Raw genomic sequence first — 25,972 nt, forward strand, 5'->3', positions numbered from 1 at the left:
GGAAGGCCTGATGAAGAAAAGAATTCCAGGGCAAGAGAGCAGAGAAAGTTTGTGGAGCTCAGTTTTCCTTTTTACAGCGAGTCAGAATCATAGCCTTAAAACACACACACACACACACACACACACACACACACACACACACAGAGCTTTCACACCTCATTTGCCATATTCACCACTGGGCCACTATTCAGCAGAAGGGCGTATTGCAAGGAGGTCAGTAAGAAGCTATTAGCAGAGTCTCCCCCAGAGGTTTCTTTGGTCTTATTGAGTTGGAAGTTAGCATGACAGTACTGCAAATAACTCAGTTGTAGGTTTTTTAACAGTTAGCACAGATTTCCCTATAGTGTTTGTCACTTCAGAAAATTGTTCCTGAAAATGAAGTCCCAGAAAGCCAGCTTTGACAGAGGCCCTTGCGAGAGACGCTTGCGAAGAACATGGATACAGAAAAATGTGTCATTCTCTCCACAGACTAGATGTGATTTGAAAGGGGGTTGGGGTTGGGAATAACCTATAGTACTATTTAGAAATAAAGCTGGAAAGCACACTTTAGCATTGGATGCCCTGCTCAAGTAACACTGATGACTTTCTAACTGGTTATACTGGGTGATGAAAATGAACGAACAGGATGTTGGGAATGACCCTGGAGTTTTTGAGGGCATAAACACCAGTCGGTTTATGCCCAACTCTTTTTTTTCGTATGGATGGATGGGGTTGGGGAGCAGAGATGGGTGGATGGCAAGGAAAATGGTTATGTATTGTCACCATAGGCTAAACCAAAGGGGGGATATTTACAGAGGAACTCATAGGTCTATTCATTTATACATGTTTTTATATGTTCAGATAAAACTATTCAGTTCACTGTTCTGCAGAATAGGAGCTGAGGATGGAGTATGATGATTGCTAATGCAGTATAAACAAGGGTAACATCCAGCTACTGTTGAGTACTTTTAAGTCTTACTGGTTTCAGCAGAATAACTCTCCCATTGAATCAAACATGAGCAAAAGCTGCCATATTTTGGCTGGTCATGTCTCAAAACATTAACACCAGTGTTGGCAGGACACCATACCACTACTACTGTATATACCCTTGTAGCTGTGTGGGAGGTGAAAGTAAATACAGGTTAAAGCCAAGGATCACTTAGAAGAAACCAGTTTGCCTATTATCATCCTGTATTCTTGTTGCTTTTTAAAAAGTATACTTATTTTTAAGCCAAACCCCAACTTTTCTGGGCAGAATATGAACAGCATAATAAGATGACCGCTAAACAATTATTTAATCAGTTTTGCACAGGTAGAGGATATGAGTAGGGAAGTATCTGGTTTGAGGTGATTTTCCCCAGGGATTTCTTAGAGATGATGACCTAAGTGTTTCATGATATTCAGGTGGTGACAGGATAGAACTTGGAAATGAATGTACAGAAATAGACATATAATGCTAGGTTTCTTAAATATAGAAGAACAAGCTTTGCTGATGAAGAATGAGCATGGCTTTTGCAAAGGAAATCCCTGCCTCATAAACCATCTGGAGTTCTTTGAGAATTTCACTTAGCATTTAGTGATAGAAATGGTCCAATTGACACTTTTACTCAGTCTTCTAAATACCTTTTGACAATGCCACTAACCGGAGTCTGCTGAGCAACATTAACAGTCATTATACATGAGGATTGGCACTTTGATGGATTGGCAGTTAGTTAAAGAACAGAAAATAGATTAAATAGACAGACTAGGATTAAATAGACAGTTTTCCAAAGTGGTGCAAAGTAAACAGAAGAATCTGTAGTGGGACTGGCACTGTTTAAATTATTAGTTCATTATCTGGAGTCAAGGGTGAACAATGAGGTACCCAAGACTGCCAAATGATGGTGGAAACCCAAGAAGATATAGAAGGGCTCCAAAAGGACTTTGTGAATGGACAATAAAATGGGAAATTAGGTTGAGTGTAAGCAAACCAATGCACATTGAGACAAAATAGTCCTGATTTAGTATATACATTGATGGTGTGTCAACTGGTAATGACTAACCCAAGGAGAAAGTACTTTATGTCATTATAGACAGTTCAATGAAAGCATCAGTGCGTTTGTGGCAGCGGTAAAGAAGGCAAATTCCTTGCTATATCTAGGTTATTAGGAAATGGATTGAAAATAAAACGGCCAGAATTATAGTGACTATATACAGATCTACAACTATTTTTAGAATGTAGCATAGAGTTCTGGTCAGCCAATCACAAAAAGGATATCACAGGACTCAAAAAGAGGCAGGAAAAGACAAAATGATCCAAAAGTTGGAGCATTTCCCCCGTAATTAAAAGCTAATGAGTTTATGTCCTTACCATTCAATAAACAGCCAATCTTCCCGTCCAATTATCTCTCTGCATATAGGAGTCTTCTATACATTTGAACAGCAATATATAGATATAGATAAATAAAAACTTGCTTAACTTTTTGACACTAAGAATTTGAATTTTCCTGTGGGACACACTAATGAAAAATGCATTACAGCTAATTGAGGAGCACTCAATCCTCTCACTCCCAAGAGGTTAATACATTATGAGAAGCTGGACTCTTAAGTTTCCCTAGGAGCCAGAAATCAGCAGTAGATGCAACAATATAAACATTGACTCTACATCTGCTTCAGCTCAGTTCTAACACTTTCTTCATTTCTCTTATTCAACAGTGCTTAACAGTTAAAAAGATAATTATGCTACCTGCATAAATCTTGTTTCAACAGGCCGATACGCTTGTTCTAAAATGGCTCTTTTGGAACAACATATCAACAATCCTTTTTTTATTTTAGATTAGATGATTAGATGACTTACACATCCCACAGCTCTCCCAACCCATTGAGGTGGCATGTGTAGATGCAGGTTTTTGGGTGTGCTTGTAGTGCCATATGAAGAACCACATGGAAGCAGCATCCCCCGCTGTATTGAAAACTGAATGTACAGAAGCAGTGCTGTGCATGCAGTTCCTGGGACGGCATCCAGCATTCAGGATATATTTGTGGTTCCGTGTCAATAATTCAGAGCATACAACAGTTGGTGTACCAATGAGTGATATCCAACTAAGTCAAATTCAGGCTAGTACTCTTACTCAATGAAACCTGAGTCAATTATGTCCATCGATTTCAGTGGGTCTATTCTAACACTGAATATCACCCAAGGATGTCTGGTTTGAATCTACAACGCATTTCTTCCAGGGGTTCTGTGGCAAATAACATGGGAAAGGTTCTCTGCAGGAAGAAATTTGAACATCAAACAAAACTTTTTACATACACATACACAAAATCCCCAAGTGATTTATTTATTTGTAATAGTAATTCTATACCACCATCATGTAAAATGTGCAGTGTACAACAATATATGAACAATAAAAGAAATATTAAAAGAATGTATAATATGTATTATACTTCCATCATCTTCAGATTTCTTGGTGAGCTTGTCTTCTGAAAGCATGTAATAACTAATTTATAATAAATAATATAAATTAAATGATACATTGTTTTGTTTGCTATCTAAACTAGAGAAATTTTGAAACAATGCACATAAATGGTGTGTCTTTAGATTGCAGGAATATACAACTCGCCCTACAGGAAATCACCAGATCCAATGGAATTGGAATTAAGGAAAGCAAAACCTTTGAGGCCCAAGAAGAAAAAGGTCAAGAAGGATGCTGTCGATCTCCACTGGAATGCTTATTCTGATTTGTTTGGCTTCCAACGAGAGCCAGCTCTTCCTCCTATTGGGAGGCAAAAACCTCAGGTATTGTGTATCAATAACTCCCAATAACAGCCACAGCTACGGAGTGTTAAGTACAGTGGTACCTCAGGTTAAGTACTTAATTCGTTCCAGAGGTCCATTCTTAACCTGAAAACGGTTCTTAACCTGAAGCACCACTTTAGCTAATGGGGCTTCCTGCTGCTGCCGCACCGCCGGACCATGATTTCTGTTCTCATCCTGAAGCAAAGTTCTTAACCTGAAGCACTATTTCTGGGTTAGTGGAGTCTGTAACCTGAAATGTATGTAACCTGAAGCATATGTAATCTGGGGTACCACTGTATGTTTAATCTCGTTGATTTCATTGTTCTTGACTGTTATTCTAGGACAAACATTCATGAAATGACTGAAAGGTTTTTGTTTCCATCTTTATGAGAGACCATGTGTTTTAAATGGCCACATAAAATGAAAGATGTTAACCATACCCTGTACAGTGGTACTTCGGGTTACAGACACTTCAGGTTACAGATGCTTCAGGTCACAGACTGCGCTAACCTGATAACAGAAATCACGCAGCGGTGGCATGGCAGCAGGAGGCCCCATTAGCTAAAGTGCTACCTCAGGTTAAGAACAGTTTCAGGTTAAGAACAGACCTCCAGAACGAATTAAGTTCTTAACCCGAGATACCACTGTATATAATAGCTCTCAGGCTGCAATTGTTGTTTTATTCAGGAGATCTGGTTTAATCAACCTTAATGGGAATGGAACTTTACATTCATTTCATTGTGGGAGAAAGTTCCATGTACTTAAACCACAGAACTTTCCCAAGCAATGAAGAGAATGGACTATCCCTGTCCCTGCTCACAGAGATGGCTATGAGTACAGTGAAATCTTGGTTCTCGAACTTAATCCGTTCCAGGAGTCCGTTCAACTCCTGAAACTGTTTGAAAACCAAGGCACGGCTTCTGATTGCCTGCAGGGGATTTCTGCACTCAATCAGAAGCCGCATCAGACGTTCAGCTTCTGAAAAACGTTTGCAAACTGGAACACTCACTTCCGGGTTTGCGGTGTTCGGGAGCCGATTTGTTCAGGAGCCAAGCCATTCGGGAACCAAGGTACCACTGTACATTCTTCGGTGGGGCATTCCATAGCACAGAAGAGAATACGGCAGTCCCTTCATGCCCTGAGCTCTGCGTGCCCTGTGAAGGTTTCACAAAACGTTGAGTTATCTCCAGTACCTAGAAGGAGTCCCATCAGTGTTTCAAATTGTTCTTGCCCAGTACCATTTTCAATATCAGAATCAAAATAACAGAAGTGATGACAATTTCATCTTTCTTTATTTCCTCCCACTCACACAATGTTCACTTAGAATGTCATTTGCTGCTGATCCAACTGAGTTGCAATGTTAATTTCCCTGACTAAAAGATCAATTTACCATGGGTAGAAGAATGAACAGGCAATATACATTTCTAAGGAGTACATCTCTCCCTATATTGTGTAAAGATCTCTTTAATATTTTAAAATCAAAGTGGAAATCCTATTGTTTCTGGAACTACTTTCTGCTGCAAACTTGAACTCACTGAAATTGGTTATAACAGTTAATGGCCATTTAAAATCAATTAGGTTCTTCCCTAGAGTAGATGGGAATATCTCCACTAGCCTCCAATTTGCCAAAATACAGTTATACTACGTGTTGATTTGCTAAGTTTCTCTTGTTTAGGCTACTTTGGAGCATTCCCCCCCCCCCCAGTTTAGACACAGACAAAGAAACTTACACAAGAAAGCCTTTCAGAACAAAGAGAAGACTTCTACTTATTTCCCTGCACATTGAAGAGGGAATTTACTGTATAATACTTTAATCCTTTCAGTGCCCTGGGATGTACACTGTGGAGTAAATTTTCAAAGTACAGTGCATGGATTTAACTGTGCGACTCTCATTGATGTTAATGGGAGTCACACGGCTAAATCCCTGGACAACACAATTTAGAGGTATATGTTTGGGAAAGGACATTGGTCTGAGCTGATGAAACAGCTGGAATGAAAATCCAACAGAATGCACTGTTCTCAAAGTGGTCTGGTGGTGTGACAATGAGGGATTTATAATTGCTAGCCATCCTTGTGACTTAGTACTCGGTGACAGCAGCATTTGACATTAAACTTATGTACCTTACACATTAGGCCCCATGTGAGTGTTAAGATACCAAAATGTGCTCAAGGAGAGTGTTAAAACAAGAGTCTGTATTCATGTCAAATTTTCAGACTAAACATTTAACTATCCATTGGCTTTCTCAGGCAGTATATGGGAAAATATTGTGTGTGTGTGTAACACACACACATATATTCATACTGTTGATATATATTCTGTCAGATCTCTGACTTTTATCACAGAATTAACTAGAATTACAGAACGCTGGAAACAAAGATCATGAAATTAGTTGTCACTTTATTAAAGGTAATTAAGAACATCTACATTGCTTTATTTTATCTCTCCTTTCCCCCTTATGGCCTGCTATGTAAGGCAAACAGGATAGGATCAGATGCTAAGATTCTAGCATCATCTGAATTATCATCCATAAATGCAGTGAAACATTCAGGATAGTACACTCATCTGGTGTGCAAGAAGTTGTATGAATCAGATACTGTTGTTAGGGCGCAGGTTGAGTTACCAAAATTGGCCTCCAAACCATAATCAGAGCCTTTCTGGATCAAACCATATTCCAAAATCCTGTTCATTCAGTGACCAATAGCGAGTAGCCATTGATTGTCTTATCCTCTAGGTCAATGGTTCCCAATTGGTAGTTTTATGAGAGGTGGAGAAAAAACTTTCTCTACCTACTTTCTCCACTCCGTGAAAAATCATTTAGAACTTTATTGATAATTTTGGTTACTCTTTTCTGAACCTTTACCATACCTTTTTTGAGGTGAGGCAACCACAACTTTACACAGCACTCCACATATGGTTACATCATAGCTTGGGGTAATGGCATTATGATATTAGCTGTTTTATTTTTTTAATGACCCCCAAAGTGAGATTTCACAGCTGTAGGGTTGACATCATCATGCTATCATCTATGATCCCAAAATCCTATCCTCTCCATCCAATGCATGTGTAGAGGCAAATTGCTTTAAAGTGGAATGCCACTGTATGCAACATTTACACATCAAAAGCTACTGTAAGCATGGACTTCCCCATTCATTCCAGTGGAGACCACTCTGCATTCTTTTTCTGTGTATAGAGCTTCCCTTTTTCATAATATTAAGGGGAAAGAACTTACAGGTTCGTGCACATCAGATCCCTGACTCATAAGGAGATTGCTGTATTTTGATGACAGAATGCAATTCCGCATGCACTTAAATGCCTCTGCAGTAAAGCATGGTCTTATCTATGTTGGATTGTGCCCATAACAGCAAAACATAGCAGGGGTGCAAGACAGTAGGAAGTAAGTGAGAACTTTGAAATGGAAAACAAGTAAGTCTTCTATTTTCCTGTTTACACTGAATCCCCATTCTGTGCTTTAAGGACTGTCGTCACCTAGATAAGATCATGGTTAATTCTTTTCCCCATTTTATGTTTTTAACTGCAAATTTCTAGATAACATAAGCAAATAATGTGCATTATTTTGAGTCAATTACTTGATTGCACTCATTACTCCTGTGAAACCTAATAAACTTTTAAATTTCTTTTTCACACCTTTAAAAGCTCTGTAGTGGTCCCAATAAAATAAATTTATTCTTGGCATAACCCTTCTGGAAGTGAAGGAGGGGGGTTCTGGCACAATGAATAACTGCTATGATCACTTGCTTCCGTCTTTTCAGGAGACCTGGCAATTGGGGTGCTGTGCCTTTAAAAAGTAAAGTTCCAATAAAAATCCATTAACAACTTTCAAATATAGCAATCCTTCTGTCCAGCTGTGAAAAGTACTAGATGATACTTATTTGCCATTTGTGTTATTTACGGTCCGTGACTTTTATGGTAACTGGTTCCTATTATTGGTTTCTATTAATGTAAAACATAAGTGAACATAAATGAGGCGTGAATCATTTCTTTTTATTAGCCCTGCAGTCTTCACTCGGTTCTTGCAGTAACTCCAGCTGTGGCTTGTTAGTGATAACCTATTTAAAGAAAGAGATCCTTCAGAATAAGAGGCATGATTAACAATAAGATTGTTGCCCCCACCTCCTTTTCTTGGGTGAGATTGTTTCACTACTTCAGTGTTAGAACAACAGTGGTAAAAAGGAAAGCAAGCTGTAATTGGCAACTCAGCAATAGTCAGCTGCCTGTAAATTGTATTGAGTTACAGTGCTAATGATATTTACGGTACGTTCATACTTACTACCTAAAGGCAAGAGGTGGTGTAACCCTTTTAAAAAACACTGGACTGGATAGATTTTTCCTTGCCAAATATCTATGGTCTGGGTTCCCACAAACATAGTGTTAGCTTGTCAACATTTCTATGTCTGGAGCACTTCAGATCATACAGCAAATTCTGTCCACCCAGCACCCAATTTATTTATCCACATAGAAAACTAACATAGAAGAGGCTCTTCTCCCTCACATTTTTGTGTGTGTTTGTTATAATTTGGAGGCATATTCAATCATACAAGCCCCTGCTAAGTCTAGAATGGTATAGTTCAGATATGATTCATCACTTCTTCCGCTGTTTGTGATAACTCAGCAAATGTGTCATTAATATAATTACAGTCTGATAAAAGCTTACTTATTAATCTATAGAAAATTATCACAAGATTAGGTAAGGACCCAAAACTATTAAATTTAGCTTTTCACCAAGATTCGAGAGAGAACCAAGTCTACTCTTAGATGCAGAGACATCAGTGCTAGGCTGCTAATAAAAATCAAAGCAAAGAGGAACAGCCCCAGTGCAGAACGCATGTCTTCTCCTGTGCCTTTCAGGGCCCATTTCGTGATCCTGTTGAAGTGTTGCAGCAACGCTATAAGCCTTTGGATCCGTCTGTGCAGGTGGCAGCTTCAAACGTTTCACTGGAGCTTGCCAGAGAAAAAATTAAACAAGAAGAGTGGAGAAACCGTGTACATGATGAAGTGTAAGTTGCTTATTTTCCCCTCCTGTTTTCGCTTCACTGTGCCTCTTCTTTTTATATCTTTTACTGTTGCTCGATAGACTCAAAAAAGCGGTTGATTCTGAAAAGTTGAAAAGCAACCATTAAGCATAAGTCTATCTAAGCATCATATTTGGTGGACCAAGATTTTCAAATGTCTTAGGCCCTGATCTATTCACCCAGGAAAGCTGAAATACTTGGATTTAAGCTTGTTTAGCTGAGTTGAGGTCAATGGGGCTAAATCGGTTTAAAACCAAGTCCATTTCATCTTGATTGATTTGTGGATTGGGCTATTATTCTGTAATAATCCCACTTAAGTAGTTAGGTTAGCCGCTTCAGATGACAAGCCACTGAACAGCCCTGATCTTAGTCAAGCAAATCAGACACTCCTGGCCAGAAGAGAACTCCACTGCTTCTTACTTCTTCACCAAATACGTGCAAGCTTTCATTGCAGGCTGTTCCTGCCCAACCCTACCCCAGCATGGTTCAATAATAGCTTCCTTGCTGTGGCTGCATCTGAGAAATAATTAAGGTAATTCCACACCACCTGGAACATTGAAACTTGGTATACTTGTAGGCCAAGGCAACTTGCCTATTTGAAAAGTACTTGAAAACTGGAATGTTTTCCTTTAACAGGCTAAACTCTGAATATAAAGATTATCTGATAAGATTGGGCTGAGGGAGTTTAATAGACCCTTCATATACTCACGTCAGTATGGCTGGCCAAGACTTCCAACAACAGTTTTGCAAGTTTCATTTACTAAACTGAAATAAACATGCGTTAGGAACTTAAACAGGAGCTGTGCAGGCAAAGTACCAGGCTTCGAAGTGCCGGAATTTAACTTTGAATCATTCTCTCTTTTATGACTATATGGTAGGTAAAGGAAGAATTATAAGGTTTTACAGCGCCGAAATTGTTTGATAGGTGGCCTACCCACATACAGATTATTGTGTGTGCTCAGCAACTCTAAATATTATTGACACTGACACTTTTGATAATATGGTTGATCTCAAGGTGTAGGAAACCTAAATCTACCCATGGGGCTCACTTGACCTGGATTTCATCCACCAGCCCTCCAGAACAGGAAATCAGTGTTGTCAAATCACGGTGCCAGTGGCTTCTAACCCAGTGTAGGGAACTATATACATCCAGTTCTGGGAATCATATGCACTGAACCCCTTTACCTGCACTGTCCCCAATACAGCAAAGGATGCATTTATGGAAACTGGCTTCTGGTTATGTGTTACCCTCACTTAGTCAGGGTGTTTGAGGTTTGGAATGTGCATTTACAAGTTTGAAGAGCATGGGCAGTTATGAAAACAGGCACTGAATGTTATTCCTTGCAAATCTAACACATCTAAAACTTTTTTTCAAGTTATGTCTAGTTTGTCAGATGCTTTGCAACTTTAGCAATTTGCATATTTTCTGGACTATTATTGTATTATGATAAACAGGGATTATCATATATTTTCAGATAATGTTTTCTTAACAATTCAACTTCTATTTGTAACTCTTCCATTTATTTTAATTACTAGCACAGTGTGCAACATTTATTAATCAGCAGAGCCTTTTTAAGTTAAAATACTAAATTAGCTAACCCCATTAACACAGAATACTCCAAACAAGCAGTAATAGGAGAGGTAGTTACTGTGCAAATCGTATTAGAAATGCGGGTGCTCTAGGGCACAGTTAAGCATGATTACCCTCTTTTGATCCAGTATTCCTCTGCCTCTTCTAGCTAATTTCCACTGGAAATTTACAAAGTGGTGCCTTCATTTTTCCAGCTTAATTTTTCTAATGAAGTTCTGGTACTTTATAACACTGGGGATATAGATAATAAGTCTGTATATAATTAAGAAGTTCTAGAATGTGTCCGCAAAGAAGAGGTCTCATTACTTTTGCTTTATACGAGAAGTGGGCTAGCATTTGTCTGCTGCTTTTACTTCTACTGCAGACTGGGATGAAAACCAAAACAGCCCAATGATGATTATTAGTGTTATATCAGAAAACATAATGCAGGCAGCGCAAAAACAACCCTTGCAACTGAAATATAGCCAATGTAAGACTATGTAAAGTTTTTAAATAATAATTCTGAAAGATATGACTTCTTGAGAGGCACTTTAAGCACAACCTAACTCGTTTTCTCTTTTCTTTTTTTAGCCTTCAGTTGTTACACATAAAATTATATCTAGCACAGGGGAGTTGACTGAAAACAACTATTGACTTAGACCTGTTGTCTTGGAAGGGATGGGAATTAAATAACGTTTAATACATGCTTTCATAAACCAGACACTTTTTATAGTTTACTGCATGTGCTGCTGGAGCTAATGCAGTACCATTTCATTAATGTGCTCTTATCTTGTGCTCTCCTTAAAAGATTTGCAGGGCTCAATGCAGTTCCTTCTAGCATTGGTCGCAAAACTTTCAACCTATAGAATGAATACAGGTCCATGGGCCATACTTAGCAGCCTACCAGGGTGTGCTCAGCAAGAACATTTGATTCTTCTACCCCTTGGGGTGACAGTTTGCCTTCTGGCCAAGTGTCGAAGAATACCTGATACTCAAATGACTGCATGTAATAAACCTAACAGGCATACAAGCCAAATAGCAGAGAAAACACATAACATTGCACAGTGCATGCTTCACTCTGGACTGTTAATGTGCTCATTCATTGTACATATGTATATATTGGCCAGTAGTGGGTGGGCCTTGGTGTTGTCCTCATGCCCCCTAAGGAACACCCTTCAGGTGAGAACAATGGTCCCATCAGTAAATGAGTGTCATTAATCCAGACAAAGAAATTATTTATCAGAATGCTAGGCCTTAGCTTCTAAACCAGCCTTTCTTAACTTGGGTCTCCAGCTGTCATTGGACTACAACTCCCATCATCCCTGTCCACTGGCCATGCTGGCTAGGAATGATGGGAGTTATAGTCCAACAACATGTTGGAGACCCAAGGGTGAGAAGGGCTGTTGGGTTCTGGGACCAAGGAGAAGCTGGCTGTCAATCCACGTGGGTCAGAAGCAGGGAGGCGGTCCAAAGCAGGTGGTGGTTCAAGTTCCAAGCAATCAATCAAGCCCCAGAAGGGACAGGAGTCGATGCATGGGCCAAACTAGGGGACTGACAGTTAGGCAGAATCCTCACACAATGAGACAAGATGTCAAACTAACCAGCAAGCTTTGTGACTGGCTTTATAGGGCCTGATGGACAAGAATTGACTTTTTGGGTCAGGTGGTGGTACTCAGGCCTTGGCTTGTACATCCACCAAGTTCAGTCTTCCAGTCTTGCACTGGAAGGAGAGCACTGGTAGAGCAGGAGGTATAATGCTGGAGTCTCGCTTGCTCTCTCACACAAAACTGAACTGCTCTCTTTGAGGGCCACTAAGTGAACCCTGTAACCTTCCATCTTAGCTTGTTTCCTTGAGGTCCATCTTATTATGACCACAAAACACACTGCTAGGCCGCAAATGACGCTGTACACCATCACCAGAATTGTTTATATTTTATTTCTCTTGTGTTGCAATTTTCAAGCAGTTTTGTTTCTAAAATGACAGGAGCTCACTGTATCCTACCTTGAGAACTTGAGGTTAGTCACAAATCTTCTACAGGAAGGTCTGAATTCTTTATGATCGTCTAAAGCCTAGTTTGGGTTAATGACTTTATCTCAAGGTTTAAGGACAGTTCCTGTGCTATTTTGCTCTGGCGATCCAACATTAAGACCCTAGTACAAGATGGAAGCCATTTCATTACATATTTTAATGCAAGTCACAATATATAATTAGATCATGAAATCCTTCACTTTCTGTAAACATTTGTGTTTTGAATCGGGGCTATTCTCAATGTCTTTTATTATCAAGATGCAAGGCTTTCCTGGGTTATAAAATTAAGAATTTCTACTAATAAATGCCAAATGAAAGATTCCTATAAACAAAGGAATCTGCATATATTTCTATTATAAACCAGGCATACTGTCTTTGATGTTTCACAGCACTTAACAATGTATTCCTTATTATAGAAACTTATTTTTACATACACCTTGTTCTGAGCATTAAGACTACCCTAAATTCCATGCATTCGTGGGCAAATTCCTTTGCTACTAGCCTTGTCTTTCAGTCATCATCCAATCCCTGGAGAGAGCCAATTTTCTTTCATGTCTGAACAAAAGAAAAATGTACTATTAAAATGCAATTCAGAAGTGATAAAAACTGTAAGTGGAGCAGCCGGCTTCCAGCAACTCCTATGTATACTCAGGGACATTGGGGCCACATTAATTTTTTTTGTGTGTGATGTCCATCCCATGTGCAAATTAGCCCTAGAAGTGCTATAATCTGTCTTATATGAAAGCCACCTGCCCCATGAGTATATACATGCTTCTGTAGCTTTGTATAATTTAAAGCTCTGCTACTTCTGTGCTTTTGTTTTGTTAATTTTCAAGAGCCCTTGGTTTTGAATTCTTTATGGGCAATTTGACTGGCCAGATGCTAATAAAGACCAATTTGTTTCCCCACAAGGAAGGTTTATTGATATAATTTACTGTTGATGAAATATTAAATCCTTTCAGTAAAGGATTTAAAAATAGAATTCAGCAGTTAAAATAAGAAAATCAGGGTTTTTTTCAGATGGCATCACAAAAAGTAGTACGCAACCATTAAAAACTTTCTATTGGAAGCTTTTCAAAAAGAAAAAGAAAATAAATGTTTCCTATCTTTTTTAAAGGGCCTCTTCTTTTTTCATTTTACACTGTTCAGTATAGCATATGGGGGAAATGAAAACTTGATTTAGCCTTCTGATATCTGGGAACAATAATATTTTGCCTCGTGGTACAGACAGTGATCTAATAATTTAGGGTATGATCCACAGAGTCTTTTTCATAAATGCCTTTACTCTCAGGGAGCACCGTAATTACCCTTTCTTACTACCAGGGGTGCCAACTTGAATAAATTATTTTGGAGGCCCAGGTAAGCCCTGCCCCGCATAACTGATCACATGACACAATGCGTAATTGATCACATGACACAGTCCCACATATACCATTTGAATGGAAATGCCCATCAACTTTGTGGGGCCCCTGCCCCCTCAAATATTTTATTGTGGGGGCCAAAGCCCCCACAGCCCCTGGGAGTTGGCTCCTATTCTCACTACAGTATTATGGTATCCTATTTGATGCCCCACCTAATGAGCAAACAACCAACTTTTTCCCCTTAGCAAGAACTTCTCTTGATGTCAAATTACTTTCCTGCACCTCCGCACCTGAAGACAAGGGGTAGTTACATTGTTTACCACTGATGTTTTATTGGAGTTTGATACAAAATGAATTCTGTTCATGTCTCCAGAACCCATAGATGATCCCCACCAGGACCTAGTTCCTAGTGAAGGAAATGGGGAGATGCGTGGGGGCCTGTTGCTTTGGATTAGTATTGTCTACACTGACTGGCTCTCCAAGGTTTCAGGCAGGAGTCCTATCCAGCAGTGCCAGGGATTGAACCTGTGACCTTCTGCATCCTAAGGCCACTGAGTTGCATCCCTTCTCAGCCAGCTCACCCTCCCCACCTCCATTCTGCCTCTGATGCACTCAGGAACAGTGTGCAGGATTCGTAATACAATGGCACCTTGGTTCCCAAACGGCTTAGTTGTTGAACAAATCAGCTCCCAAACGCCACAAACCTGGAAGTATGTGTCCAGTTTGCAAACATTATTTGGAAGCCAAATGTCTTCTGCGGCTTCTACAGTTTCCGATTGAGTGCAGGAAGCTTCTGCAGCCAATCGGAAGCCGTGCCTTGGATTTTGAACCGTTTCAGGAGTCGAACAGACTCCCAGAACGGATTAAGTTTGAGAAGCAAGGTACCACTGTAATCATCATCATCATCATCAGAATTTCGGCAGCAGCATTTTGAACCAGCTGAAATTGGGAACACTTTCCAAGGGCTGGCTCATGACCAGCATAGTTGTTGTTGTTGTTGTTTAGTCGTTTAGTCGTGTCCGACTCTTCGTGACCCCATGGACCAGAGCACGCCAGGCACTCCTGTCTTCCACTGCCTCCCTCAGTTTGGTCAGACTCATGTTTGTAGCTTTGAGAACACTGTCCAACCATCTCGTCCTCTGTCGTCCCCTTCTCCTTGTGCCCTCCATCTTTCTTTCTCTTCTCATGAGGTGGCCAAAGTATTGGAGCCTCAGCTTCACGATCTGTCCTTCCAGTGAGCACTCAGGGCTGATTTCCTTAAGAATGGATAGGTTTGACCTTCTTGCAGTCCATGGGACTCTCAAGAGTCTCCTCCAGCACCATAATTCAAAAGCATCAATTCTTCAGCGATCAGCCTTCTTTATGGTCCAGCTCTCACTTCCATACATCACTACTGGGAAAACCATGGCTTTAACTATATGGACCTTTGTTGGCAAGGTGATGTCTCTGCTTGGACCAGCATAGTGCAGTAGTCCAAACCAGAAGTAACTGAAGCACATGGCGCATAGCCAAATCGGCTCTCTCTAGTAGTTGGTCTGAAGCTTTAGAAAACGAAGTACCTGAAGCTGTCCCTGAGTTTGCAAAGGGTGATATTTTTATGCTGGTCTGTCTTTTGGTTGTTGAAGAATCATTTGGCCCCAGAATAGACTGTACAGGCAATGGCTGATTTACACACATCATGGTGACCCAGAAGTGGTCATAAAAGGGGGCAGAATGGGGGTGGGGCAGAGCAGGCTTATGCACCCTCTACTGGCACACGTGGGAGTCAGGAGTGTAATCCCTGCACAAATCGGTCATTGCCTGTACTGCCATCATTTCTGTTGAGATGGTGAAGTTTTTATAAAGCAGCTCCTGTGTAATTTACTTCCAGCTGTACTATGCAAAATGAAAGGCATAGGGGAGAAGTAAAGGGGGGCATTCATTAACTATGTAACAGCAATGATAGACTATGGCTGTATAAAATGGTTGTGCACTGAAACAAATGCTTTCCACATTGTACAGTTCCCTTGTGATTTATATGACCTGTACTAGTAGAATGAAAAAATATATTAAATAAACATATATGTGTTTCACCTTTCAGGTTTTTGCCATTTTCAGGCCACAGAGTTGATAAGTATGTCCCATCAATCCAAACAGCAAGTAAATATGGTCAGTCGAGTTACGGGCTCAAACACTTCCGGGAAGAACACCCAGAGAAATGGATAACAAATAAGGTGAGTTATGTTGGGAAACCAAAGCAAAGTTACAGCTTTGTAGACTTCTTAAAAATATCAAAATCAATCAGATCCACTCCACTAAATCAATTTCTACTGAAATGACATAAAAGCTCACTGAATTGGGAAACTATACAGAGCTTTCATGAGAGTAAAATATGAACTGAAACTCCTCTGCTGTATATCGAAGAAAAAGAAAAAATGGAAATTGTTAAAAAGAATAAGCTTTTACTTTTTAAAAAATCAGGTAAATATGAAGCTAAAGAAATCTTGCCCTAATTATTGAAATCTGATGCTTAAAAATTACACTACTACTCCTTAAGGCAATAAGGAACATAATAAATGCAGCAATTGTACACAGTAATTAAGTACATCACAACACACACACACAAACACACTTATGCTGTTTTGGCATAATGAAATTAAAACTTTCACTTACCAATAATGTATTTTAAAAAGTATTATTCTTAGGGCTGCAATTTTGTAAGACTGGTAGTTTCCCTTTTCTGCACTGATGAGCATTCAAAGATGAGGGGGCTCAATGCTTTGCACCATTCTTGAGATGGTACCAAAAGGATTAACATTTCACTGCATTGAAATGAACAGGGAAGTCTAGCAAAAGAAGGACCTCAATGCATGCACACACAGCATAAGTGATTACTGGATAAAAGTCCAGTTCCCCAAATTATATGCAACAACATTACCCTGGTTTTTGTTGTGCGTTTTTGTATTTCTGTTAAGAGTTTCAAACATATTTTGTTAATACATTAAAGAAAACAGGCACAGGGCAACCACAGTTGTTGGTAACGTTGCCATACTATTATATAAAGGATCAGTGTGATTAAGTCGACAAGAAGTTGGGGGTCAGATGAAGAGGAGAATTATGGTTGTGTTTCTTTCTGGCTGAGGTGAGCAAGGAAGTAGAGGTGGAGATATTAGGGGTTTTTTGTGTGTTGTTCTTGATTACATTCATGGTTAGAAGAACCCACCTCCTCAAATGGCAGCAAAGTTCAACACACACACCTGAAAAAATGGTGAACTCACACCTCTGTTTGGAGACCTAAATTTGCTTCCTTTCCCTGTGAGGATCACATAAAATAGGGTGACCTTTCCCCCCAACCCTGTTTGTATTGCAAAGAAGGAGAAGATAATGGTGGAATCTTTCAATAACAACAAGAGAAGAAAATAGTTTGTCTGTTACTTTCTCTTTCCTGACTAAACATGACTGGAAATGTATTGCTGTTTTCAGACATTTCCAGAATTGTCTGATTTGCTAAAATCTCATTTCAGAATTTCCTGCTACAGGCCTCGATGTTTCTCAAAACTTTTAACATTGTATAAATAGCTGTTCAGTGGAAGGAATTCAATATGGGATAGGATGTCAAAAGTTTAAAAACGGAACTAATATAGATCATCAGTCACAAAGCATGAAATGGAAAGAAAACAATTGAACAATTGCTTCTCGGCTGCTTTTCTGAGTTCTTGTCAGTTTGGGGAAGCAAAAAAATTCTGATTTTATGTAAGCTCCCTGTAGACTCAAGTTAAAAGAGACGACATAGAAATTGCTCTGCACACTTGGGTTCTGCTACCTTGGCACATGATTTTGTCTGTAGCATCCTGAGGTGGGGATTACAGCCTACTAGATATGCTAACAGTTTACAGTGTCAGATGATAAAATTCAAATAATTGCTGCCCAAGATACTGACCTTTTGACCCACTCTAGTTCATAGCTCCATTAGTCTATAGCAGCAAAATACGCATTTGGGCTCCAGTTCTGCAGCTCAAATCCCATAGAAATCAATGTGATTTAAGCAACCTTAATGTGAACTGAACTGCAGCTTTTGTTACCTAATTGATAGTGGCTTCATTCAGATGCCATGCTAAATCATGGTTTGATGCTATAGGAAAGAGCAGCGGTTACGCGCTCCCTCCCCACCATGCATATGCTGTACTTCAGTTGTAATTTGGCTTGAACAAACCATAGTTTGATGTTTCCCTGGTAAAACTGTTTTGTACTTGCCCTCCAAACTAACATCGCAAAACATGGTTTGAAGCTGAAGCTGTTTTGCAGTCTTGGTTTGGCGGGCATGTGTAACCCATGTTTCGTCAGTTTGACATAAAAGCAAACTATGCTTTGATCATATTAGGAAATAACTAATTGAAGAGGAGCTTGTGGGACCAGGAGAGAGGAAAGGGGCATGCGCACACACAGACACAGGACTCATTCCTACAGTGTCAAACCATAATTTGAGAACCAACACAATAATAATTGTAGCCTAAGAAGAGGTTAAGCACACTTTGGTTCAGTTCAGAGGTAACAGATACCATGGTTTCTTGCCATGCTGAGACCTGTACTTCCCCCTCTCCCTTATTTCCACCTACAATGAGAAAATTCAAAGCCACTTTTGTGCTTAAGCTAGCTGTGGTTCCCCATTTTGTCCAGACTCGGAGAACTGTGGTTTGTTTAAACCAGGAGCAGGGAACCTTTGGCCCTCTGGATGTTGCTGAACTACAACTCCCATCAGCTCCGGCAAGCATGGTCAGTGGCTAGGGAGGATGGGCAACATCTGATAGGCCAAAAGTTCCCCAGACCTGTGGTTCTGACATAATGGGAAATTGTGATTAAGTTAAAAGCTACAGCTTTATATTTCTTTTTCAATTTTTTTATATAGCATTGTGAGTTTCTTTGTGAACCCAAGCAGAAATTTTAAATTAAAGTAGGACGTGGGCCTGAGTCACAGGTCTGATTTAGGATTGAAATGATCTACCAAATCCATGTTCACAACTTTGTCTATTGAACCAAAATGAACATAGAGCCACAATGTCTTTAAAAATGGAGGCAACGGAGGCTTTTATTTCTCTATCACCAGTTGAGTACCTGGTGCACATGCAGAGAGCAGCTAGCAGTACGACCATACTAGTGGTTGCTGCTAAGGTGGTGGCAGTTCTAGGTTCAGTATTTGTTGCCTATTAGGGATAGTTCAGATGGAGGGGCATAGTACTGCTGTGTCCATGCAGCGAAGTTGATAGAGACCACTGGCAAAGATCATATATTCATATTTCCGAGGCACTAGCAGAATTATTACACGGTAGATTACTAAAATCACTATAACTCAACTTAAAACTTAGATGAACCAACAACTTTATATATCTATATATCTGAAAGATTTAAGGTAAAATAATGTGCTTTGTTCAGACATTACACTTGACGAAAGTATTTTCCTTGGTTCAAAGCTTCCAAATGACTAATACTGCCCTTACAGCTGCGAAGTTTCAGGATTCAGAAACCACCAGAAACCGCCATGAATTTAATCAACACTGATAGATCCTATGAAACTGGACAGACAAGCGATCAGATATACTAACTAATCTTTCAGTTGTCAGAACACTTGCACTCTCTCAATATTCACTGAAGCAGAAATTATAGCCTACAGCCTTTAATCTGAAGTGGAATTAGTTTTCGTATGCGTTTTAAGACATCTGGCTTTTAATGGCAGTAATTTTTGGTATGTCCTTGTTTTTGCAGACAAGGAAGTGGCATTCTTTGTAGAGCTTTCTGCTGTTTGCCGCCTTATAGGTGACTTACAACACAGATGCGTGCCTCTTTCCTTATTTGCGCATGCATATTTGGCCCTAAATAGAATTTTATTATCTACAAAGCATAAAAATAGCCAGTACTCCAAAGAATTGATTTAGAGAACCTAAGCATATTGCATAGAACATAAAGTTGACCTTTACCGTCTGCAGCTTTTGAAATGGAGTGGGATGTGGAACACATCATAGGCTTAATGTGGCACAACGCTGTCTGCAGAAACTTGGGTGGGACTGTGACTGCCTGCCCATTGCACCCGATGATTGAATCTGCTGTCACCAGCATCCTGATAATAATGAACATTCAGCTTAACGACCGTGATTATGATTATCATAATTGATGTGTGAGTGCAGTGTGTGGGGATCATTACAGCTAAACTGTACGGCAGAGAAACATGGCTTAGTTATGGATAATTTTACTTTTGCACACTGATTGGGATAAAATATGCTTTTCAAGCTCAACAGTCCATCCTACTGCAATTTCAGGAAGAAGTCTGTATATGTGAATTGATGATCCAAGCATGCTGCAAAACAGCCAGTCTAGCTGTTTGTTTAAAATGGTTTCATTTCATTAATATTGGCAATTAATTAGGTATCAAGGAAGGGGAAACCTCTTCTGAGTTGCCAGTTGCATTAATCAGATACCAAGTTCCTTGCATAGGCTGAAAAGAAAAACATTTAGCTATGCACAACCGGTGCAATTCCATTGATAATGGCAAAGACATTTTACCTTTGTATTGTCAGTGCCAAACTAAAATAACATTTATCTGTTTTCCTAATGTCTTGGGAAAACTGGCGGAAAATATTATAAAGATAAAACCCCAAGCATATAGAAGAACAAGCCTGGCTGAAACAGAACCAGCATGGCTTCTGCGAGGGTAAGTCCTGTCTCAACAGGCTTTGGGAACTAACTGCTTTTAATGAAAGGACTGGTGCCATGCTGTTTTTATTGTAATTATTTGGATGGTTTTAGTAGATTGTGTGTGTGTGTGTGTGTGTGTGTGTGTAGTTTTAATTCTATCAGTGTTTAATTGTTTGTAATGATCCTCTGTGGATTAGGACCTGGTTAAGTAACGGGAAATAGAGAGCAGGGATAAATGGACAATTCTCCCAAGGGAGGGCTGCAGAAATGGAAGTTCCCCAAGGATCGGTATTGGGACCTGTGTGTTTCAACTTGTTCATAAGCAATTTAGAGTGAGGAGTGACGTGGCCAAGTTTGCAGATGGTCCTTAACTGTTCAGGGTTGTTAAAAAGGGATTGTGAAGAGATCCAAAGGGACTTCTCCAAACTGAGACATTGGGTGGTAAAATGGCAGATGCAATTCAGTATAAACAAGTATAAAGCGATGCAGGGTGGAATCTCAGTTTCACACATATGCTCATGGGGCCTAAACTGGTGGTCACTTAGAAGGAACAAGACCTTGGGGTCATAGTGGCTGGCCTGATAAAGTTTCAGACCCAGTGTGCATCAGCTGTGAAGAATGCAGCTCCCATGGTAGGGATCATTGGGAAAGAAATGGAAAATCAAACTGCCAGTGTCATAATGCTGTTATACAAATCGGTGGTGCAACTGCATTTTGAATACTGTGTACAGTTTTTGTCACCTCACTTCAGAAAAGATACTGTAGAGTTGGAAAAATCACAGAAACAGGTGGTTGTAGGTTAAATCCTCGTATGGGAGAGCTGCATATGCCTGCATTGGAGGGGGTTGGACTAGATGATACTCAGGGTCTCTTCCAACTCTACAATTCTACAATTATTAGATGTTGAGATAGCTCAGTTGGTTAGACCATGCTGCTGATAACACCAAGGTTGCAGGTTCAATCCCTGTATGAACCAGCTGCATATTCCTGCATTGCAGGGGGTTGGACTAGATGATCCTCAGGGTCCCTTCCAACTCTACAGTTCTATGATTCTATGATTCTATTGTTCCCTGAGCCACTGAAAAGCATTTCAAGAGGGTTGGGAGACCCTTTGTATTGGAATGGGATGTGGCACAGTAGATTTATAAAGCTGCAAGGGAGAATCAACAAACATCATACACATTTTATTACACTGCTTGGGGAAACCTTGAACATAGAGCAATTATTCATTCTGAAATAAAATACGTACACACATGCCGATAAAAGCAGAAGTGCCTTTCACATGTGCAGCGGCACCTTTGGATTCCTGCCTGTGTGAACGGGCAACAAGAACCATGTAACAATACTCCTTTGAAGGTGGCTCAGAGAAAATAATTCAGAAGGAATGATTTCAAGTAGTGACTAAAAATTTTTTGAGCCATTCATTGAAATTATTTGCATAAGAAAAGGCACTGTCAGCACTTTCTAATGTATTTGAATAGGGATTGTCAAGCAACCAGTTCTATATTTTATAAAACCTTATTTTTAGTTCTATAATTTCTCAGTGGGAAAATGCCATGCTTTGATAATGTTATTGGACTTTGAAGAATAAATATAGTCTGAAGAGAAAAATTAGATGGCACTTATTAAACTGTCTAACTAGCAATCCTGTGTCGTTCGTCTGTTGCATGATAAATGTCTTGTGTTACCTATCTTCTATGTTTAATCAGGCAAATAGCTTGTTTCAGCAGGGGAAGAAAATCTACCTTTTAATAACTGCTAAGTTAAGTCAAAGAGTCTGCAGATTTTCCACACAATTCTTTACTGAGATTAGAGGATAGCAGAGTTTATGTATAGTTAACAAGACTGATGCTCTGTTAACAAACAAGAATTTTTTTGGAGACCTCCCAAAAGAGAGAGACGGCAAACTCTTTCTCACCTCTTCCCAAAGTTATTCAGATTTGTTTTGGGTGCTGCTGGTTGCACCAAAATGTGCTAAAGCTTGTTGTCATCTGTGAACAATCCGGATACAAGTCAGCCAGAAAGAGGAAAACCTATAGTGGCTTAGGGAGAAAATGCGGTTTTAGCCAGCAAAGCTTTGACCCATCCTTCTAGCGATGGTCTCCAGCCAGTTTTGCCCCAGGGTAGCTGCCCATGAACTACTATGCAGTTGTGCTTGTTGTAGGTAGAAAGATATCCGTCACTATTTTTTTGAATGCTACGAAAAGTGCACTGTGCTAAAATTAATTTGATCTAATAGCTTCAAATATGTGATTGTCAATGAATGAAGGATTTGTAATTTACAGCTTACAGAAGTAGCAAGATGCAATATAAAAGCGATATACAAAAAGAACAGGCGCCAACAAAGACCAGCGATAAAACATTTATAAAATAACCACAGTAAGAGGCACCATGAACTATAATAAAAACAAAAGGCAGAATAAAAACAAAGTAAAAACACAAAGAGGGAGATCATAAATAATTATGGCTGGCAAGCATTAACATCTATCTGCTGCAGACCAATGTCATCCTAAACAGGAAGGTTTTAATGCTAAGTCAGAAGGCCAGCAAGGAGGGACAAGATGGACCCTCCCCAGTGAAGAAGGTCCACATTCTGGGCCCAGCAACAGAGAAGAGAGACATGACTGGGTGTGTTGTGGTCTGTATTGCAGTGCTAGTAGCAGTTACTACTGTTGTGTACTCTAAATAATAGGTAGAAAATTGCAATTACGTATATTCTTTAACCCTGCTGATTAAAGGCAGGTTCACTGAAGTGGGTGGTGCTTCCAAGATATGCAGAAAGGGTAGCTCATCACCAAGGCTGAGTTAATAATAGCTCCAGACTTCAACTTAGATGGTACCTTTTAGGTTCATGCTCCACAAAAAGCCAGACAAGTGATCAAATTTGAACAGTCAGAATAAAGTACCCAAATTTCTGTCATGTCTTTGTGACTTTCCAGAAAGCAAAGGTGTGCAAAATCGAGTCAGTTAATGAACGTTTGTATCTGTGAAGATGGCTTTGTGCTACGTGAGAAAGGATTATCCTAGCATAAATTGCTTGCCCCCGCTCTGTAAAAAAAATACTACATTTTTCCAGGACTGGAGATTATATTTTTGTCATTTTACCCAGAGCAGGACAAGTAAAGTGAAGCTTTGTGATATATTAATAAGGAACGGTGTGTGTGTGTGTACGTACGTACTGTAATGGAATAATGATGTCCTGAGTATTATACCTGCCCTGCATGCCACTGTATAACCTGCTGTTCTGTTGGTACAATCTAGTTGGTGACAGAGCTTGGGACCTGGAGAAGTAGAGAACAAGTCAATCAAACAATACAAGACCATGCATATTAAAACAGACTTGGTGCCCTGATGTGAAGCTGCTTGATTGAGCAGCGCAGTGTCAACCATGTCTTTCTTCTAATGCTAAAAGTAATGTACATAGACAGAGTGACAATCAGAGTACAGCCTCCCATCAGCTGTAATTAATCTTTTCGTTAACAGAAAGACTAGAAAGCCTCTCATCAACCACTTCTGAAGTCGGAGAGACCCTGCTTTTTGATGTTTGTATTCTGAGTAAAATTGTCCCCACCAGTTCTAACAAATTGAAACACCAGGCTAATTATGGCAGCTAATGAAGTGTGTGGAATGGTCACAGCTTGTCGTGAAACTGTTCCTTCAGCTCAGATTAGAGTTTCATCAATCACTTTTTTAAACTGATCCAGAATTGCTTCTGCCCGGTGCTTGGCATTTTTAATGCTGTTTCTGTAATTGGTTTTTTCCCCAAAGCTTAGGCTGTTTTTTGAAATATTACATTCTTAAGATAGAACACGCAAATGCAGACTCCAGTCTGTGTGGATATGTGTGTTTGTGTGTGTGTGCGTGTTCATTATTGCTTCTATCAGCTGATCAAGTGGTAAGAAGCTAATAAAAGGAGCACAACTGTAAAATTTGATATACTGCTTTTAATCCCGCTAAAGGTAGCAATAAAGCATATACACATATATGGATATGAATCGTTATTACTGGGGTTTGATGTATACTGGCATAATCACATGAGATACAGTGTGTGCGGATGGATGTCTTAAATCTCACCAGAGGTTTTAAATTAAATGAATGATTCGGATTGTATTCCTCTGTATATCATTCAGCAAAATTGGGTGTAATTTGTTGTTTCTGCAAATGTCAAACCTCCTGGCAATGGAAGTTCAAAATATATTAGTAGCCCAAGAATAGAAACATTTCAGCTTGAATCCCAAGCTCTTGGGATCGCGTTGGGAATTTTCACTGTGCCTCTTATTTCCTTAAGGTAGAAAGGTGCACAATTGTTAAAAGTTCTTGCTCATTTACAGGCTCTACTGGTATTCTGCTATATGATGATTCTTTAGAAGTTCTACAAATACACTGTCAAATTCATTCCTTCAAAGTATTATTTAAATAACACAGGGCTGAAACTAAATATATTTCCCTCATTTCTCTGCTTGTTACTTTACATGTCAAGAACTATCTCCTGTTTCATGGATTTCAGGACGTGTTAGCACATTTGCAGTATTTTGATCCTGTTATTCTAAATTCCACTTCCCCCCTCCTCCTTTGCCCTTATTTTCCCATGCCCTTATTTTCCTGTTCGCTGTGGTACCCTCTTGATTTTGTCAATGATTATACTGCATTGGTGACATCACAGAGAGTTTTGTGGGATTCAACTAATGATTTGAGCTAATAACAAAGTGTATTGCTTGTTATACACCCTTTGTTTAGTTCTGCTAGTTGTATGATAGTGGAATGTGTATGATTGAAGGATTTAAAAATACCTGCATATTTATATTGCATTTCTTCACTTTTGAGGAAATAAGTTTAAATGAAATATATTTTATTTGTGCACAGAATATATTAAGCATAATCCCACTTCAGGTAGACTTTTCCCCCATAAAAATATTTATTAGTCATTTGCAAATGTTCGTATTTGACAAATGACATTTATTAATCGTGAATGAATGAAGATGGAGCTTTTGACCATCTATTCCCTTTATAAGGAATACTTTTGGAAATTGCCCTGCACTAAACTAAGGCTTGAATTACAGTAGCCAATAAGTTCCAAATACCAATCCAACAATTTCATCTGCACGTTTGTTTTTTAGCTCTGATTCAGTAAAGTTCAAGGGTATCCAAGTATGAAATAGCTTGTGAGGAAATTCACATCACTGTCTTAATTTAATTTAGCTGTAATAAAGACTGCATTAGTTCCAAAAATAGAATATTATCTTTGGCAATTTTGGTTCAAATATAGATATTAGATATGTCCAAAACAAAATAAGGCAGCTAGTGCCATTTCCTCTGGTGTATGATATAAGAGAAATGGGCGAAATGCAATGTTTTGAAACTTATGGCCACATTTTCACGGAAATGTATACCCCACCCCATTTTACAGGCTCTTGGAAAGTAACACTAAATATAAAAGAGAATGTGAAAACATATTATAATATCCTACCAACGCAAAACAAAATTCATTCAGACGTCTCTTCATCCACTATAACCTTAACTCTTACCCTGCCAAATCTAACATAAATAGGTAGGCTTGT

The 25,972-nt window shown here is 39.4% G+C and overlaps 1 protein-coding gene across 1 annotated transcript in view; it reads left to right on the top strand.

The window, feature by feature from the left end:
* SPATA17 (spermatogenesis associated 17) overlaps positions 1-25,972 on the top strand; it is a 76,460-nt gene that overhangs the window by 37,921 nt on the left and 12,567 nt on the right. Inside the window, 3 exon segments of the mRNA XM_028724628.2 lie at positions 3,560-3,757; positions 8,625-8,773; positions 15,829-15,961. Coding sequence (XP_028580461.2) covers positions 3,560-3,757; positions 8,625-8,773; positions 15,829-15,961 — 480 coding nt within the window.

This window comes from Podarcis muralis, chromosome 3 (genome assembly GCF_964188315.1).
Source record: "Podarcis muralis chromosome 3, rPodMur119.hap1.1, whole genome shotgun sequence".
NCBI classification, from domain to species: Eukaryota; Metazoa; Chordata; class Lepidosauria; order Squamata; family Lacertidae; genus Podarcis; species Podarcis muralis.